The 19,404-nt window shown below is 44.4% G+C and overlaps 1 protein-coding gene across 2 annotated transcripts in view; it reads right to left on the bottom strand.

Annotated features, from left to right (window-relative positions):
- LOC126249757 (protein turtle homolog B-like) overlaps window positions 1-19,404 on the bottom strand; it is a 472,837-nt gene that overhangs the window by 140,084 nt on the left and 313,349 nt on the right. For both annotated transcript variants that reach the window (XM_049951444.1, XM_049951445.1), the window contains one exon: window positions 13,118-13,245. In XM_049951444.1, the coding sequence (XP_049807401.1) occupies window positions 13,118-13,245 (128 nt within the window). The remainder of the gene's footprint in view (window positions 1-13,117; window positions 13,246-19,404) is intronic.

The following is a 19,404-nucleotide window of genomic DNA, read 5'->3' as shown; positions in this document are numbered from 1 at the left end:
TACATTGTTTGTTCTCTATCAAAATCTTTCATTTGCTAACGATGCCTATCAGTAGTTAGTGCCTTCAGTAGTTAGAATCTTTTATTTAAATGGCAGTATTGGCGCTCGCTGTATTGCAGTAGTTCGAGTAACCAAGATTGTTGTGAGGTAAGTGATTCATGACAGGTATAGGTTATTGTTAGTCAAGGCCATTCTTTTGTAGGGATTATTGAAAGTCAAATTGCGTTGTGCTAAAAATATTGTGTGTCAGTTTAGTGTTGATCAGAATAAGTAAAGAGCGAAATGTCCGAGTACGTTCAGTCCTGCTCAGCTGTTTGAAAATCAAATAACGTAGAGGTTTTCCAGCACAGTAAAAATATAAATTTTCCTAAGGGGATGTTTCATAACACATCCATGCCCGAGGCAGGATTCGAACCTGCGACCGTAGCGACCTCGCAGTTCCAGACTGTAGTGTTTAGAACCTCTCGGCCACCCCGGCCGGCGCAGTGGGGTTTTGCAGGTGCGGCAAATACATTTTAGCCTAACTGGGCTGGGGCGCCAAATGCATCATCATCTTGTCAATTCATGGAGTAGTTGTTGGAGGTGCAATACCGAGTCTACACATGTTTATCATATCTGTAACAGAAGAAGAAGAAGAAGAAGAAGCAGAAACGAAGAATAAATTCATCATCAGAGTGCAGCTATAGCATGTACACACAAACATGGGAAATAAGAAAAAATCAAAAAATAAATCATTAAAAATACTTACATGAAGGATCAATTGAGTCAAATTAGGGTCGCTAATTAGTCTCTGATGAACCATTATTTCCATTATGGCGTTTCATCTCTGCTGATTCTATCGGCGCTATTAATGTTGCTTCTAGCACTTCTCATGCTGGAATGACTTCTCGCATCGAAACGGCTCGTATTTATAGACGAATACCACATTATCTTGCATGTTTCAACCAGTAGGAAACGAGTATTCTTACCTCTGATCACGTAGTTTTAGGCAGGATGGTGTTTACTCGCGGCTGAGCGTAGGCACAGGTATCTACCGTATTGGATTTTTAAATATAGGATTATATTTCAGTTTAGGTGCATGCTCTAGTCCATGATGTGGACGGAGCATTCGCTGTTCGATGAGAAGAATATTTTCTTCCAGCGCTTTGTTACACTACCCACACATCAGACGCCGTTGTCTACTTTGTTCAAATAATACCATTTATATCTTAGCAGTGCGCCTTTTGTAGGTGCCCGCTGGTGCGGAAGCCATCAAATGTCCGCTAGAACTTAGAACTACTTAAACCTAACTAACCTAAGGACATCACACACATCAATGCCCGAGGCAGGATTCGAACCTGCGACCGTAGCAGTCGCGCGGTTCCGGACTGAAGCGCCTAGAACCGCTTGGCCACAGCGGCCTGCAGTCTTCTGATGTTCCAACGATTCAACAGCAGCAAATTGAGGGGTCTCTAAATTTACCTGTTCCCTCGGTGTCACTCATTCAGGTGACGTCGGAACGACCAACAGTTTTTACTCCAGTGGAGGCGATTGGTGGCCATGAAATCCTACCCGTCGACTCAGATGTTGTAGTGCCTGACCCCTCTCTTGAGTCGATCTTAATTGCAAGGTATCCATCCCATGGCGTGGTCCTCTGCGGCCCCTTGTTTGTCATCTACTTTCGTTAACGTTCAAAAACCGCATACGTCCCCGTCTGCTGATGCTGTATTGCCTCGCAGTCATTGTGAACAACGCGTCTAACCCGAGCGGGTGGTGGCTCGTAGTAAGAAGGAACATAAAGATTCTAGAGGTGGGGGTGGGAGCCCCTCCCAAGCGTGTGCCTCATTAATGGACTCGCAATAGATCTTGACACTCACTGAGACGTAATGCAGTTGGTCAGCACCTCGAATTTCCTTTCTTTTTTTGAACGTTAATGGGGTGCAATCGTATCTGCGGCTCGCTTCTTTGCGCCAGTTTATCTATGATTCCTGCGCTGACATCGTCTTCCTACAAGAAGCACAGGTTTCTCACTTTTCTATCCCTGGTTTTTGCACTGTGTTCAACACGGCTCCCGATTGTTCCGCGGAAACTGCCTCGTTTTTTTAGGAAGGGCATTCCGATTCAAAGGAAAGTCTTGATAATGGTAGAGGAATAGGATGTACTTTTCTTTATCTAACCTTAATTCTCCTTTATGCACCATCCCGTACCGGACGCACTTTGGGCAGTTCCCGATTTTATAAGGAAGAGGTGGTTTACTTGTTACGGAAAAGTCCTCAGAATATTTTGATAGGTGGTGATTTTAATAGTGTGTTGCGTCCTGTAGATCAGTTTCCCAGTTTTAATTTCACTCGGAAATTGCAAGATTCAGTTCGTTCCTTCAAACTGCAGGATGTTTGGGTTGTAAATATCCGACAATTGACAAATATACCTATTTTACTGCCACTTCTAGCAACAGATTTGACAGATTTTATTCATAGGATGTGTGATAGGATTTCGGCTGTGCATGTCATCCCTGCCAGCCTCACTGACAATTATGCAGTGACAATTACTTTAAATGATAATTCCCAAACGCTCTGATCAGACAGCAACTGATTAATTTCGTCCGATTACCTCATTAAAGTTTGATTATAGGACTGTGGCGAGGGCGGTGAATAGCCGGCTGGCTGTGTTTCTGGGGAATGTTTTTGCTGACCATCAAAGCTGTATTCCTGTTCGTAATATTCTGACTCTAGTAACAGACTGTCCTGGTACCACATCAGTGGCCGCTGTTGTTTCTGTTCATGGTGCTCCGTCATTTTTGGATTTTGACAAGGCGTTCGACCCGGTCAGCCATGGCTTCCCGCTGTAGGTAATTGCAGCCGTTGGTTTACAATCGACGGGCGCAGTATCTTTTATAATTTGTTTACGGGTATCCAAGCTTCAGTGGCTGCCAATGGCCAACTGGCCCGCATCTCGTGGTCGTGCGGTAGCGTTCTCGCTTCCCACGCCCGGGTTCCCGGGTTCGATTCCCGGCGGGGTCAGGGATTTTCTCTGCCTCGTGATGGCTGGGTGTTGTGTGCTGTTCTTAGGTTAGTTAGGTTTAAGTAGTTCTAAGTTCTAGGGGACTTATGACCACAGCAGTTGAGTCCCATAGTGCTCAGAGCCATTTGAACCAATGGCCAACTGACACCCCTGATTACTTTCCGTAGAGGTTTTTCTCAGTGAAATACGCTTTCATTGTCATTATTTTTTCTATCGTTGATGTTCTTCGAAGAATCGTCGCTCAGTTGTAAAGATGGACACTCGTGGGTGAGACGATCCCGGTGCTGGCGTACGCGTATGATGTGATACTGTTACTCCGTTCTCCCACCGAGATTCCATTGCTCAAGACTACGTTGGATGTCTTTTGCCTTGTATCTGGTGCCGCATCAACAAAGGCAAATGTCGGGTGACGAAATTACGGGGTTTTGATAATGCTGTCATTTCGTGGGCGACGGTGGTCGATAGACATAAATCTTTGGCAGTCATTATTGACTATAGCTACACTTAATTGGAATTCGCTTACGGAGAAGATACAAGGAGCAATCCTGGAACATGAACGGCGTTTCCTTAACCTGATTCGGAAAGTTCAGATTCTGGATACCTACATGTTATGCAAAGCATATTACATTGCTCACATCTTTCACATTCCGCTATGATTATTATTAAAAGAGCAGTCTAGTCTTTTTTTACGGAAGTGTCAAATTTTTCGATTACGATACGAGGTGGTTGCGCATCCGCGTTCTCTTGGGGGTTCGGGACATTCCGATATTCGCAGGAATGTGTGTGTGTTGTGTTTTCGGCGCACTCTGCTGACTGTCTCTCACGCAATCCACACATTCGGGTCTCGGTTATTTTACTGTCTGCGGCCTCGCAGTCTCGGTCCGCCTGTCGATACTGGTCGAGTGAATTTCCAGTTGTAACATATCCGTGAATTTTATATTGCTGCCAGCTATTTGTGGGCTGATATTATAAAGAGGCAGCATCTCACTACCACTTTTTAGTTAAGGCGCGGGAGAGTGATAGACTGTACGGGGCCGATTGAACGGGCATCAGCGCAAACCTTTTGGAAGACGGTGTGGTTCCATTTTAGCCTTCCTGTTTTACCAATGGTGGCGGCGTCCTCGTGGTATCATGTAGTATACAATCTGTTATCCACCAATCAGCGCCTATTTCGTAATGTTCTTAGTGTCACGGATCAGTGTAGTCGCTGTCTCGCCATAGACGCGCTCAACATACATTGGTCTGCCATGGTCACGAAGCGAACTGGCTCTGGCTTAAATAAACAATTAGCGCTTTTGGCCGATAGCGACCCACTCGGCTTCTACCAAAATATGGTCACAGCATATCAGAAGTGTTTGCGCCTGCCACGGTATCGCGAAATATTCGTCAATATGTTGAATCTTGTATTTCTTCGTCAACGTATCATTTGAATTAACCGATCGTTTCGGTTTTCTCGTCATGGTCACATTCAGGAATAAAGTTACGCAATTTATTTCATTTTTGTGGCCCTGTTTGTCTTGTTTTTCTTCTTTAATTGAAAAGAGAAAGTACACAAAAATTGTTGCAGATGACGACTAGAAATTTTTTTTCTTTTTAAGTGGCGTAAGCCATGTAGGATGAACTCCGATTCCGTTTCTTTTTTATCTGTGTAGTAAGTTGTAAGGAATAAAAGAAAATATAAAGTAAAAGAATTGAAAAGGCCTGTAGCATCTGAGGGGCCCAGCACAGTGGCTGGCGGGAGGAGGGAGCGGAGGCATCATGGCCATGCCACCTTGTCACCACCCAGACTGAAGTTGACTGTGTCCGTTCTTTCCTGCCGATTCAGGCATTCCCTATATCATAAACAAGGGTAAATCGCATGCCCGAAAACGGAGAAGCCAATAAAAAAAAACAGAAAAGTGGTAGAATGCTCGTCTGTCAAACGGGCGACCCATATTCGACTCCCGGCCTACGCAAATACTTTAATTTCAGTTCATTTAAAAAACTGGTAAACGTCTTGCAATACAGATATAAAGAAAAGTGTCAGACGTCGCGCAATGTCAACGCAGGGTCGCGATTTCGAGTCCACTCCCTCCCCTGTTTTTAAACAGCATTTCGGCTGTCTTCTGGGATTGTCAGACTAAAGAAAACTCTGAGTAGACTGCTGGGACATCAGACCCACATACACCATCGAGCGATGCTTCGAATCCTCGTCAAGTTCGTTTCTTATTTTTCAGACGTCCGTTCCCTAGTTATTGTCGTTTATAAGCAGGACATCGTTTTGTGATATGATAATAACCTATCGCATGACAATGGGATCCATTAAACTGTATGCATGTGTCTACTGACCGCGCAGTGCTCATATATAAGTAGGCTTCTGAGGTTTATGTACGGTGGCTTCCGAATGGAGTACACAAAAGATAAATATGTCGATATGGTTTTAGTGCTGAGTGCATCCGAGAACCAAGCTGATGCAGCTTCTGGGGCATATGCTGCACGGTATGGCCATCCCGATAAGAACATTTTCGTCACCTGGTGCAATGCTTGGGAAACCTGTGATCTTCGAAATGGCTCTGAGCACTATGGGACTTAACATCTGTGGTCATCAGTCCCCGAGAACTTAGAGCTACTTAAACCTAACTAACCTAAGGGCATCACACACATCCATGCCCGAGGCAGGATTCGAACCTGCGACCGTAGCGGTCACGCGGTTCCACACTGAAACGCCTAGAACCGCACGGCCACACCGGCCGGCTGTGATCTCCGTCCGCAAGTAATGGAGAGAGGTCATCCAAGAACTAGACGTACTAGGTATCTCAAAGACTGGTTGCTGAAGTGTTGCACTACGAAGAATTACAACCATATCATTAAATTTTAACTCAAAACCCGCGGCCAGAAGACCGCATTTGACGAGAACAGTTTTCTGCATGGATTCTGCACCAAGTGCAAGCTAACCAACATTTTATGAATAACGTGATATGGACTGACGAATCTATCTTCACTCGTGAAGGTATTTTCAACTCAACGATAGCTATTATTGGTTCGGAACACAACCCACATGTCACCCGGGAATGTGGCTTTCAGGCACATTTTGGCATAAACCTGTGGACAAGAATCATGGGAAGAGTGCTTTTGGACCCTTATCTATTGCCAGACAAGTTGAATGCACACCTGTATCGTACGTTTGTTTGAAATACTTCGCCTGATGCATTAGAATACGTTCCACTTGGTGTTCCGTGATAGCTATGGTTTCAAAGTTATGGTGCACCGATAGACTTTGGAATGAATGTGCGTAACTATTTAAATGAAGCGTTACCAGGGAAGTGGATTGGTCGCGGAAGTTCAATGTTGTGGTATCCACGTTACTTGAACCTTAATTCACTAGATGTTTATTTGTGGGCACACTTACAGAGACAAATTTACAGTACTCCACCCATGTATGTACATGACATAATAGCTGTCGTGCGTGCCGCTTCACAATGGTGGATGTAGTTGTGTTGCGTAGAGTCCAGCAAAATATGATCCAACGAGTGGGAAGTATTTGCAAAATATGCAAGGTGGTTGCTTTGAACATCCTCTCTAAAGTGAACATTGCTCGTAAGTTTACGTGCTGGCTCTGCGAAGATACGCCTGGACGTCAAACGTACAGAATGAAATTATTGTGCGTAGCATAACGCGCAATCTAGTGTACCATACCTACTGTGTTTTTGTGCCTCATTGGATACAGAAGATGTACTCACAATTATTTTCTAGTGATTTTATTTGTGAAACGAAACAAAGTGGTCGTTTACGTGTGTAAAAAGTTCATGTTATATCTTAATACTTAAGTAAAGGTAACAGTAACAGAAAGAAATACAGAAGATACTGTATTGTGGAGGTGAAAATTAAATAAAATGTGATGCTTTAACTGGAAAAAAAGTTTGGCACTAACACAACACGAATATCGGCGAACATGCATATCCGTTTGCATCGTCTGAAGGAGTGAATGGGACAGCTCCGGCAGAACGCATATTTCATGATACCTGTTTTGGCCACGCTGCACGTAGTTATAGTGTTGCCAGAACCTCGTTTTTTAAATCACATTTCAATTAAACCTATTGGCGGGACTAGGTTTTGAATTCCTATGAGAAACCGCATGCTGACCACCAAGTGTAGCATTTGTTCTTCATCCTATACATTGTGACAGTACACATAGGACAGACACACAAGGAAACACCCTTAGAGAAAACACTCAGCTGTCAAATAATGTGTAGGTAGGCAAACAATATTCTAATAACATAGACGCCGAAAGCCCAGTGCAAAGCACAAATATTCTACCTGATAATCCACCCACAATTCCCTGTGTGCGGTAACAATAGAGGAAGACAAATGGCAGGATGTATCACAGGACACAGAGAAAAATCCCAAACGATACAAGGACAACGTAATCGATCATGATTGTCTTGAGAATCATTTACCCATAAGTAGGTTTGAAAACAGGGAAATTTTTCATATTGCTCTGCGTCTGGCGATACGCCCCTTCCGTACAGCCTAGCCACCCGTGATCGTCGCATCTGCAGTGACGAGCAGTCCCTCTCAAAATATACTGAGGGTCTCACTGAAGCCTTCACTGACCGTAATCATCCTCCCATCCTTGACCAAAAACAAATCTCCCGTGCCTTATCTTTCCAGTCTCCCACCACCTCCCAAAATCCCACAGTCTGGCCACAGAGGAGCATTTCCCTCACAAATCAGTACCATCCAGGACAGGAGCAACTGAATTACATTCTCCGCCAGGGTTTCGATTACCTTCCATCGTGCCCTGAAATGAGAAATGTCCTGCCCATTATCCCTCCCTCCCCTCCTATCGTGGTATTCTGCCGTCCACCAAACCTACACAATATTCTCGTCTATCCTTACACAACCCCTGCTCCCAATCGCTTACCTCATGGCTCATATCCCTGTAATAAACCTAGATGCAAGACCTGGCCCATACATCCTCCTACCACCACCTACTCCAGTTCGGTCACTAACATCACATATCCCATCAAAGGCAGGGCTACCTGTGAAACCAGTCATGTGATTTACAAGCTAAGCTGCAACCACTGTGCTGCATTCTATGTAGGCATGACAACCAACAAGCTGTCTGTCCGCATGAATGGCCACCGACAAACTGTGGCCAAAAAGCAAGTGCACCACCCTGTTGCTGAACATGCTGCCAAACATGATATCCCTAATCTCAATGACTGCTTCACAGCCTGTGCGATATGGATCCTTCCCACCAACACCAGCTTTTCTGAACTGCGCAGGTGGAAGGTTTCCCTGCAATACATCCTACGTTCCTGTAACCCTCCTGGCCTCAACCTCACCCATCCAGCCCCCTCCCTGTTCCCATTCCAGCACTACACAGCCGTCATTTCACCGCCACACCAAGTCTTTTAATTTCTTTCTATTTCTCTCCTTTCTGCTACTTACCCCCTCCCCTCTCCGCACCGTCTCTCCTGCCTTCCGTCTAAACTGCAACACTTTACTGTCTGCCACTCCCACCATACCATCCCTCCCCCTCCCCGCCCCAGCCTCCTCCTTACCCCCACCCAGTCGCCGCTCCCATCATGCATTGGTGCTGCTGCTCGCAGTGTGGTTTCAGTTCTCTGAGACTGCAGACGTGTGTGCAAGTTGCATTTGCATGAGTGTGTGTGTGTGTATGTGTGTGTGTATGTATGTGTGTCTACTGCTGACAAAGGCCTTAATGGCCGAAAGCTATAATTGTGTGAATCTTTTTGTTGTACCTATCGCGACTCAGCATTCCACTATATGGTGAGTAGCAACTTTCCTTCTCTGATATTGTTACATTCTATCCTGGTTTTTGTATTCTTCAAAGCTGAATTTGCACATAAACAGGTATCTTTGATTATCACATCAATGAATGCACAGTATTCCTATGACAGAGCCTCTTGCTGACCAATTACGAGCTGCAGCACAATTTTCAAGGAACGAAAGATTACTCATACCCAGTGACATCAAAGCACCATCGGCACTATGGCATGGAGATAAAACATACAACAGGGGACAACTTTTAGTTGATGCAATAAATGAATGCAGCCTCTTCATTCAAAACAAAGCAGGACAAACACACACACACTGCAACAATACTGGAGGAACCAGCAATATTGACATCTCACTAGCAAATGCAAAGTCCATAATATAGTCAGTGAATGGGAATTACTAGAAAATGCCACACACAGTGATCATAATGCCATACGCATCCAGAAAGGCACATACGCAGACAAGAACACATACTCTTCACATCAACAAAAACGACGAATCCTTCTAAACGAGATTGACTGGCAAAAAATAAGGGACGTTGTAGAAGAATATTCCATCCATACAGCCAGTGGCAGCACAGACTATAAAGCACACATTCTGAAGCCCCTGCTTCAAAAAGCACAACCATTATGTATCCCAACGACCAACCGTGCACCAAACTAACTCCCCTGGTCAACTGAGTTATCAAAACTAAGGAAAGACGCTAGCGACAAAAGGAAACATTATCAAAAAGGAAAGACAACATAAGAGAGGGAAGTAAGACAGAAACAAAAATGCAAGAACGAACTATACAAGGCAAAACAAATTTGTCAAAACTCAGCTACAAAACAATATGTGGGAGGAACCATTCGAGCTTCAAACATATAAGGTAATGAATCCGACAGTGCTGTCAACTCTTAGGCGGAGAGTGCTGGAAATATTCAGCAGAGTACCTCCTGAACAAGATTCTTCCTGATGACGAAAAGAAGAATGACCAGCAACATTACACAGACTTACGAAGAAAAATGGATGATACACAAATGGCCCCGTTGCTGTCCCGTTTGCCCAACAAGAGGTAGCGTTAGCACTTAAACAGTTAAAAAGTAAGAAGACACCCGGTCCAGACGGCACACATTCAGAAACACTCAAAAATACAATTGCACTGATCTCCCTTTTTCTAACAGAGTTACTGAACGATGCATTGCTGCAAGGTAAGATTCCTGCCATATGGAAAACTTCGAACGTTGTAATCACGAAAAAAATCGGAGGATCGGGATATAACAGGCCCAAATAGTTACAGGCCCATCTGCCTCTTAACCATTTTGGTGAGGTACAGGACAAGCTCCTGTGTAATCGACTACAGTCACACAGGAGACTCTTCAGCCTTAGTCGACATCAGTATGGTCTTTGACCCAAAAGCTCAATAGAAGACGCAGTTAACAGCATGCTGGAAATAAGAGGCCACAGAAAAAAACATTCAGTAGAAACTGGGGGACATTATTTTCAGTCATTGAACTGACATACAGCAAAGCGGACCGTAATTAATTAAATATGTATAACGGTCTATGACTCTTACTAATGTGATGAATGATAGTGCCGCAGTTTCTGAGATGCGTACATACCGTTAAAAATTCAATAAGAAACAGATGCTAATGAGTCAAAACATTATGAACACATGCTTAATAACGTGTTGATCCACCTTTGGGGTCCGCAGCTCGTGGTCGTGCGGTAGCGTTCTCGCTTCCCGCGCCCGGGTTCGGTTCCCGGAGGGGTCAGGGATTTTCTCTGCCTCGTGATGACTGGGTGTTGTGTGCTGTCCTTAGGTTAGTTAGGTTTAAGTAGTTCTAAGTTCTAGGGGACTGATGACCATAGATGTTCAGTCCCATAGTGCTCAGAGCCATTTGAACCAACCACCTTTGGGATGCCATACGGCAGAGATTCTCCGTGGCTTGTATTCGATAAATTGTTGTTACGTTTACGGAGGTATGTGGCACCGGATGTCTATGCACTAGATTCGGTAGTTTGTGGCCACGAAGCTGGCGCCCGACGCCTTCCCATGTGTATCCCAGCGGTTCATATCAGGTGAATTTAGTGGCCAAGACATTAATGTGAGTTCAGTGTCATGCACTACAACCAACTGTAGCACAATTCTTGCCTTGGGACTAGGACAGTTACCCTGTTGGAAGACGCCATCGTAGTCGCGTAAGAAATTGGGAATGTAGGGCTGCAGCCGGTTCGGAATTATGTTCACGTAGTCCACTGCTGCGATGGTGCCTTAGATTACTACTACAGGTCTCGTGTAAGCCCATGTGAATATCCATGTATGAATATGCTGTCCCCCACCAGCCTGCGTCAGTGGCGCAAATTATGCTTCTAGCAACCTAGCAACTAAGTCTCGATGACTCTGTACCACTGCAATCGTAACTAACGACATCGTTGGATAACTACGGAAGTACGTAGCGATCGTTTGCCGCGATGTCCCAAGTTCGCTGAACGGTGTGCTCGGAAAAAAAAAAAGGTGTAACCACGTCCAGATGTCGTGGGGTTGGGCGACCATCCCTCATTACAGATGTCGGACGTCATAGGTTCGACAGATTGGTAAAACAGGACAGATGGCGAACTGTTCCGGGGCTAACATCAGACATTAATGCTGGGCAGAGTACATGTATGCCAGAACACACAGTGCACCGAACACAACTATGGGCATCTGCAGCCGACGACCCATGCATGTGCCAATGTCAACACCACGACATTGGCAACTACGACTAAAATGGGCACGTGACCATCGGCACTGGGCGTTGGAGCAGTGGCGGAGCGTTGCATGTCTGATGAATCCCGATACCTTCTTCATCATGCCGATGGGACAAGGACAGTTACCCTGTTGGAAGACGCCATCGTAGTCGCGTAAGAAATTGGGAATGTAGGGCTGCAGCTGGTTCGCAATAATGTTCATGTAGTCTATGATGACGATCATGTTTCCCGACGACAATGGTATTTTTCAACAAGATAATGTGCTATGTCACAAGGCCAGGAGTGTGATGGAGTGGTCTGAGGAACACAGTGACGAATTTGAATTGATGTTCTGGCCTCCCACCTCGCCAGATCTGAACCCGATCGAACACACCTGGTGTGTTTGAACGTGGCGTCAGAGCTCATCACCCTCCTCACCGGAATTTACGGGAATTAGATGACCTGTGAGTGTGCAGATATGGTGTCAGCTCACCTCCAGCGACCTACCAAGGTCTCATTGCTTCGTGTCACGACGCGTCGCCGCTGTTATCCGTGTACGGATACCGGGTGTTAGGAGGTGTCCATAATGTTGTGGCTGATCAGTGCATATACTTTCCTTTCCACGTCAGCAGCCCGCAACGCCACCAATTGCCATTCAGTCTTACGGTGGCCATTCTTCCAAATGTTTTGACTTATAAGTATAGATGTCATTCACCAAGATGGTGCCGACTGCATTAGTGAACAACAGTTAACTGAAGCTTTCTAGCAGATCAGAAATATGGTGTTTGCAAAGGCAGGGACATGAAACTTTCTCGGGCAAAGCTTTCATCGATTGAGCTTTACAGGTACACCTTATAGGTTCATTGTATCACAACCTCTGTTCTACTTTTCAGTCTCCACAGAGCCTCACCTGACACCTCAGGGGAAAGTCAGGTCGTGAGGCATAACGATGTAACTCGGTAAGAGGCAGCCAGCATCTGAGATTTGGCAGTAGTTCGCATCTACCACAATTTTGCCAACGGTGCATTCCCTGCTCCAACATGAAATATAAGTTTTTGGAAAAGGAAAACTATTCACGTCTCCAATTGGATGTTGATCAGTGGAATATACGCCACGGACTCCTACAGTACTAGTTAGGCTGACATTTCGTTTCTTATTATTTTATGTATTCTGAATATGTATGCATTTACATTACTTTTCCGTGTCTGAAGCTAAAAAGTTCCTCCCCCAAATTTGGTTAAATCCAATGCTTCCTTACTTCCCTGCTGTAATTCATCGAGGGCACATTTGCAGAGACTGTTAGCACAGGTCAGATGATCCATATCCTGATATTCACCAAAATCTCAGTTGTCATAGCCATCTGCAAGGCCTCACTCGGTCATGTCTGCCTTCGCTGGCGCCACGGCCCTTCTGATGCGGTTCTGAACCTACAGAAATTGATGGGATTATTTGATGGATATTTAGTGTGAAGGGGGAAGGGAAATCCACAAAGTTTTTTCAAGGTTTTGAAACGTCTCTCGCTTTAAACTGAAAGCTTTACTACATAATAAGGCGCAGATAATGATGTCCTGGTGTACAAGAAATAAGTGCCATAACTGGAATGCAGAATAAGAGGTGTGAGCACCTTGTCGTGGTGGTACCAGAAGATGTAGGCAGGCGGCTCCGGGGGGTTCCTGATGGTGCACGTGAGGTTGATGGTGCTGCCCTTATTCACGTAGATGTCCGGGCCTCCCAGGATGACCGCCGTCGGAACTGGAAAGAAACAAAGCATCTAGTTATGTGTTACGGTAACAGCGTGAGCAGTTACCAAGCGTTACAGCAACCTATCAGTTTTCAAAAAAACTGAATGATCACTGTAATAGGTACACAGAAGAAGACCGCCACCACATGGTATGACAGTCCCTATTTCCTAGAATTTTGGCAGGCAGAGCTCGACTGGGTAGGAGTCCTTATACAGTTATTCATTGACAACAGGTTTTTCATGGTTTCCAAACTTTTAACTCTGCTGTTAATTCACGGGCTTTTGCTCGACTGAGCTCTACAAGCCTCTTTGTTTTCTGTTGTTGGTAGAGAAGGTTTGAAAATTTCTCTTGCTATTCCATTTATGGACACGATACAATATTTTTGCCAAAATTACGATACCATTCCAGTTATAGAGGCTCTAAACTAGCATGTTTGAGTTATTTACAATGTTAGTATGTCATGTCTCATGCAATGGTTTTAACTTAACAGCGTAATTGGTACAGATATTTTCAGTTACACTGACGTGAAGAAATAAATAAGTAAGCAAACTATCACAAAGCACTGCATAAATCTTGCAACGTACTTTGGTCCTCATAAATTAGTAACGGTACTCAGAGTGTACAACTAGACACGATACGTTCTACTGCCTTGTACACTGGTGTGCAAAACTTAAGGACAAAAGCAGCTCTCGCACCACGTGTCACTGCCAAGTAACATAGACTGATGAAACTTGAACCATATATGGAAAGAACCGCTACAGTGTAGTACAGAAGGTAACTGAAAGAAATATGCAACGAGACGAAGAGAAATGACAATAATTACGCTGAAGTCACCACCATTCATGTGTAGGAAGATGGTATCTGTTCTTTCGGACATACCATCTTCATACAGTTAAGGCTCACCGGCCATTGACCTTCTTCTTCTGTGCGGATCCACACGCATTGCCCGAACTCTTACGAGTCTCGGTAAGATTGTCTGCCGCGAGTAATGAGCAAAATGGGCAGGGACACTACGAATGTAGTGTGTGGACATTAAGTTGGGAATGTGGGTCTCACGGGGAGCGTGCAAGGGATACGTCCCTGCAGTCGCTCTATCCTCTGTGCCCTCGGTGGCTCAGATGGATAGAGCGTCTGCCATGTAAGCTGGAATCCCGGGTTCGAGTCCCGGTCGGGGCACACATTTTCAACTGTCCCCGTTGATGTAATCAACGCCTGTCGACAGCTTAAAGTCTTGATTTAATTTACCATTCATGTGGTCCCCTGGGCACTAAAAAAGGTGGGACATGGTTCTTAATAGGTTGTGTGGTCGCCAAGGACGGCAATGCATTGCCTGCAACCTGTCCCCATGTTAAACACAAGTTTAGTAAGGAATTCTAGCTGCAGGGCGCTCCACTCCTCCGTCAGCGCTGTTGACTACTTCCCCATAGTCGTTGGTGCATGTGAACGCACTGCAGTCTGTCTCTCAAACGCACCTCACGCGGGTTCAGTGGTATTTAAGTCGGGGGAACGGGCAGGTCAATCCTTTCGCCGTCGATCCTCTCGTTCCAAAAGCTCCTCCGCTTGCGCTTTTCGATATCATCGCGCACTATCATACGGAAAAATGAAGTCACGATCGAATGCACCCCTGAACAAAAGGACGTGGGAAGGAGTACAGTATCACAATAATATTGACCGGTGAGAATACCACGTTCAAATTTTTCGAAGGCAGTACGACCATGCAACATTGTGCCTCCGAACAGCATCAAACATGGACCTCCAAAACGGTCATGTTTGACAGTGCTTGACGTACCTTCACATGGCGAAAGGTGGGAACACGTAATGTCAGACTTCATCGCTTTGATGCTCCAACTTTCATGGTGTTGCGAGGCATAATGTTGCATGGTCGTACTGAACTCCAAATATTTGGGCACTTTGCACTCACTGGTCAAAATTATCGTGGCACGGTACTCCTTTGTCATGTGCGTCACCGGCCGCTGTGACCGAGCGGTTCTTGGCGCTTCAGTCCGGAACCGCGCGACTGCTACGGTCGCAGGTTCGAATCCTGCCTCGGGCATGGATGTGTGTGATGTCCTTAGGTTAGTTAAGTTTAAGTAGTTCTAAGTTCTATGGGATGATGACCTCAGATGTTAAGTCCCATAGTGCTCAGAGCCATTTGAACCATTTGTTTCCCTTACTTAAACTCCATTTAGCACGGGTGAAATGCATAGGGGAGATGTACAGGGAGATAATGATTAAACTTTCGAACCGCTGTAGAAATAACACCAATGGTCAGAATGACGTCAAATTGCAACGGAATATTATCGGAGGAGGAGGAAAACATATTGCAGAAGAAAAATAAATAGTTACAAAATGTACCAATAGATAGTGCTGTAAGCTTCATAATTTAATAGCGGTCGTCTACAAATGACAAATGAATAATACAACAATGCCTAAGGTGTACGTTTGACGTTAAACTGACTACTCAGTGTGGATGGGTGTACAGGTGTGATGCCGTTAGTTACGTACGCCCATCTACCATGGCAAGGTCATATCACATCGGATGGGAAAAATCGGTTTTTAACTGTCCTGAGGCCAAAAACCGCAAGAAAGCGTCAAAATCAAATCGGATTGTTAATTTCCGTGTGACTGGCGCAAAACATGTTCAATATGCTGTCCACCGTTTTCTACAACAAGTTGAAATTGAGAAACAGCATGTTCCACAGCTGATCGAAGTGTTTCCGGGGTCACGTTCACAATATGTTGCGCAATGCGTGCCTTCAATGCAGCTCAGTTTGTAAACGGAACACTGAACACAACATCTTTCAGATAGCTCCCCAGCCAGAAGTCTGACGGATTAAGGTCAGGTGATTGGGACGGCCAGGCTGTAGGGAAATGGCTGCTGATAATTCTAGCATTTCAGAAACGGCGCTTCAGCAGCTGCTTTACTGGATTCGCAATGTGCGGAGATGTGCTATCTAGCGTGAAAATGATCCAACCCAGACATCCACGCTATTGGGGAACTGGAAGACGTGGTTGTGCAAAAGACTCTCATAGCGCTTACCAGCAATGGTACAGGTAACAGGATCGTAAGCAGCTGTCTCTTCAAAAAAATGTGGTCCTATGATAAATGATGCCGTAAACCCGCTCCACATAGTGACCTTTTCAGGACCACGTGGTACTCGTTGAATTTCGTGTGGATTTTCCGTTGCCCATATTCGACAATTCTGTGCATTGACATATCCTGTCGGATGGAAGTGGGCTTCGCCTGTCCACAAAATCGTCCACGGTCAATCATTGTCCACTTCCATGCGAGCAAGAAATTATAAAGCAAAGGTCTCTCTTGTTGGCAGGTCAACGGGAAGCAACTCGTTCACATGGGTAATTTTGAATGGATAACCAAGAAGGATGTTTCGTAGGATTTTACGCGCCGTGCTCACTGGTATGCTCCTGCATTGCTGTGGCCAGTGCTTCCGCTGACGTCGAATTAATTCGTGTCCTCCCTCTACCGGGTTGCACACCAAAAGAACCCGTCTTTTCGAGTTTCCGAATCCTTTTTTCCAGACCCACGGAACTCATCGGACCAACGCCTTTTTTTCAAACCCTTCAGTGTCCGGAACGTCTGCAGAGCGACGTGTGCACAGTCATCATTCTTATAATACAGCTTTAAACAAGCAGATCGCGATCCTGGATTGAGACAGTCATGGCGAACATCGCAGACGCGAAAGGAGGAAATGCCGTGTACCCGGCGTGTTTATACCAACTTCTATGGGTCGTGCGCATGACAGGTTTAAAAATAGTCTAGATGGCTCTGAGCACTATGGGACTCAACATCTGAGGTCATCAGTCCCCTAGAACTTAGAACTACTTAAACCTAACCAACCCAAGGATACCACACACATCCATGCCCGAGGCAGGATTCGTACCTGCGACCGTAGCGGTGCGCGGTTCCAGACTGAAGCGCCTAGAACTGCTCGTCCACACCAGCCGGCGGATGACAGGTGTTTTCATTTACGTATTCTGTCACATACAGTGCCATCTATTGATCAATTTTCACATTATTATTTTTCTTCTGCCATACGTTTTCCCCCTTCTCCGATAATATTGCGTTGCAATTTACGTCATTCTGACCAGTGTTGTTATTTCTACAGCGTTTTGAAAGTTTAACTTTAATTATAATCACCTCAGTAATGTAACAGGTTCACATGCACCACCGACTACCCAGATTCCTACCACAGGAATTGCTGACCATCCTTGCGGGCAGCATACGAACACCTTGAAAAGGATGCATTGCCGTTCGTGGTGATTGCGCAGCCAATTAAGAACTATGTCCCATCTTTTGTAAGGCCTAGGGGACCATCATGAATGGCGATGGTTACAGTGAAATTCTTGTCTTTGAATAAAAGTGTAATTTCTGGTCATCTCATTGAGTATTTCTTTCAATTAACTTCTGTACTATATTGTAGCAGTTTTTTTTTACGTGTAGCCCAAGTTCCATCGAGCTATGCTACTTGGCAGTACACTTCATACGCAAGTTACTTTCGTCCTAAAGTTTCTCTGCTACATAATTTCCGTATGTTGAAAGAAAGTTATTATACTAATGTGTCAAAATGAAGTATAAAGATAAAAATTCGATTGCATTACTAGATCAAATAAAAAAAAACAATGAACTAACAGCACATAATGGATTTTCTACATCGCCTTGACATTATAAGCTACTATACTAACGTCCATATTAACAAGGCAATCGAAGTTATTGAAGAAAAGCTATTGAAATACGGATAAATGGGCGGAGTGGAAATAGATGAATTAGTTTCTTCCTTTCTGCTATCTCTTTCAGATAATTATATCACATTACGTAACTAGCTACAAATGTAAAACGAAGATATCACCACCGACAAATGTTTTGCTGTCACTCTTGTAAATATTTTTATCGACAGCACTGAAAAACCATAGAAATAAGTAGAACGAAATCACATAACTTGATGTTACATTAATAAGAATGACACTCTTGTAAAAATGTTAGTCTGCTTGATTTAGTTTTAGCAAAACGAAGATTATTGGTACAAAATAGGCTAATAAAACCAGAAAGTCAGGCGGCATTAAAACAATCTGAACCTAGCAGTTGAAGATTTTGTTAAGTTACACACCAAATGCAATGCAGGCAGGACGGCGCTACATGCTATTAGTATGTGCTATAAACAGCTACGTTGTGACACATTGTTTTACAAAGACACTTTACTGCTCTTGTAGGGTTCGTGGAATAGGAATAAAACCAGCCACCTGGTGACAGAATCTCGCACACGCTCTATAACTCGTAGAGATTTTGTGTTCCTCCGAGTACATGTTCCGCTTGCTTGGAAACTTATGACGACTTCAGCCCTCATTCATGTACGCATCATCTGCAGATCTCCACATTTCTTTTCAGTGTTGGTAGCACGTGGGAACACATTCAAATACAAATGAGGAGTACATAGTGAAGTGATATGAAGTGGTTAGTGTCGTAGTACTTTTTGTCTCTTGATCAACGCGCAACTAGAGTAACTCAAAGTAAACGTACTGCCAAAGCAGAGAGACAATTACTGTATTGCTTTTATTATTTTGATAATGGTTTTATCAATCAAATCAGTCAAAATTATAGTTGGCATTAATGACAGTTTCTTGCACTATCGTCCATTTTCAAACATCAACAACATCGTTTGGTGGAAGTGTGACAAGCATAACTTATCAAGCACCGTCCTCGCATACCCGGTAGCATAACGCTGGTTGCGCGTCATATAAGGGTGATGCTTCACAAACTAGTTTCGTGCTTCTTCTAGAAACGATGCTGCTGATACCCGAAGAGATCATGATGATGGAAACCGTGCACAAAAAAAAATCTGAATTATGATCTGGGCTGGTCAGAAAATACTACAATCGCAATGGAGAAGAAATGTCTAGAGAACGTAAATGATAGTCTATGGATACGATTAAATGCTGTTACTAGTTTGTCGGATACACATATTTCGGATTTCAGGAAATAGTATCTTCTGGCAGTGCAATAACACTTACCTGTGGTTTTTAGGTGTACAAGACCAGCTTCATGAAGGAGTTTGTGAACTGTCAGTAAAAGAGGGCCACACACTGTCTTTAACAGCTTATTTCCATGTGTCGTGCTTGTTTATTTGAGCTTTCACTCAGATCCATTATCATT

The sequence above is a fragment of the Schistocerca nitens genome, chromosome 3, assembly GCF_023898315.1.
Source record: "Schistocerca nitens isolate TAMUIC-IGC-003100 chromosome 3, iqSchNite1.1, whole genome shotgun sequence".
Taxonomy (NCBI): Eukaryota; Metazoa; Arthropoda; class Insecta; order Orthoptera; family Acrididae; genus Schistocerca; species Schistocerca nitens.
The sequence above is the reverse complement of the archived record's forward strand: the minus strand, read 5'-3'. Positions and strand labels throughout refer to the sequence as shown.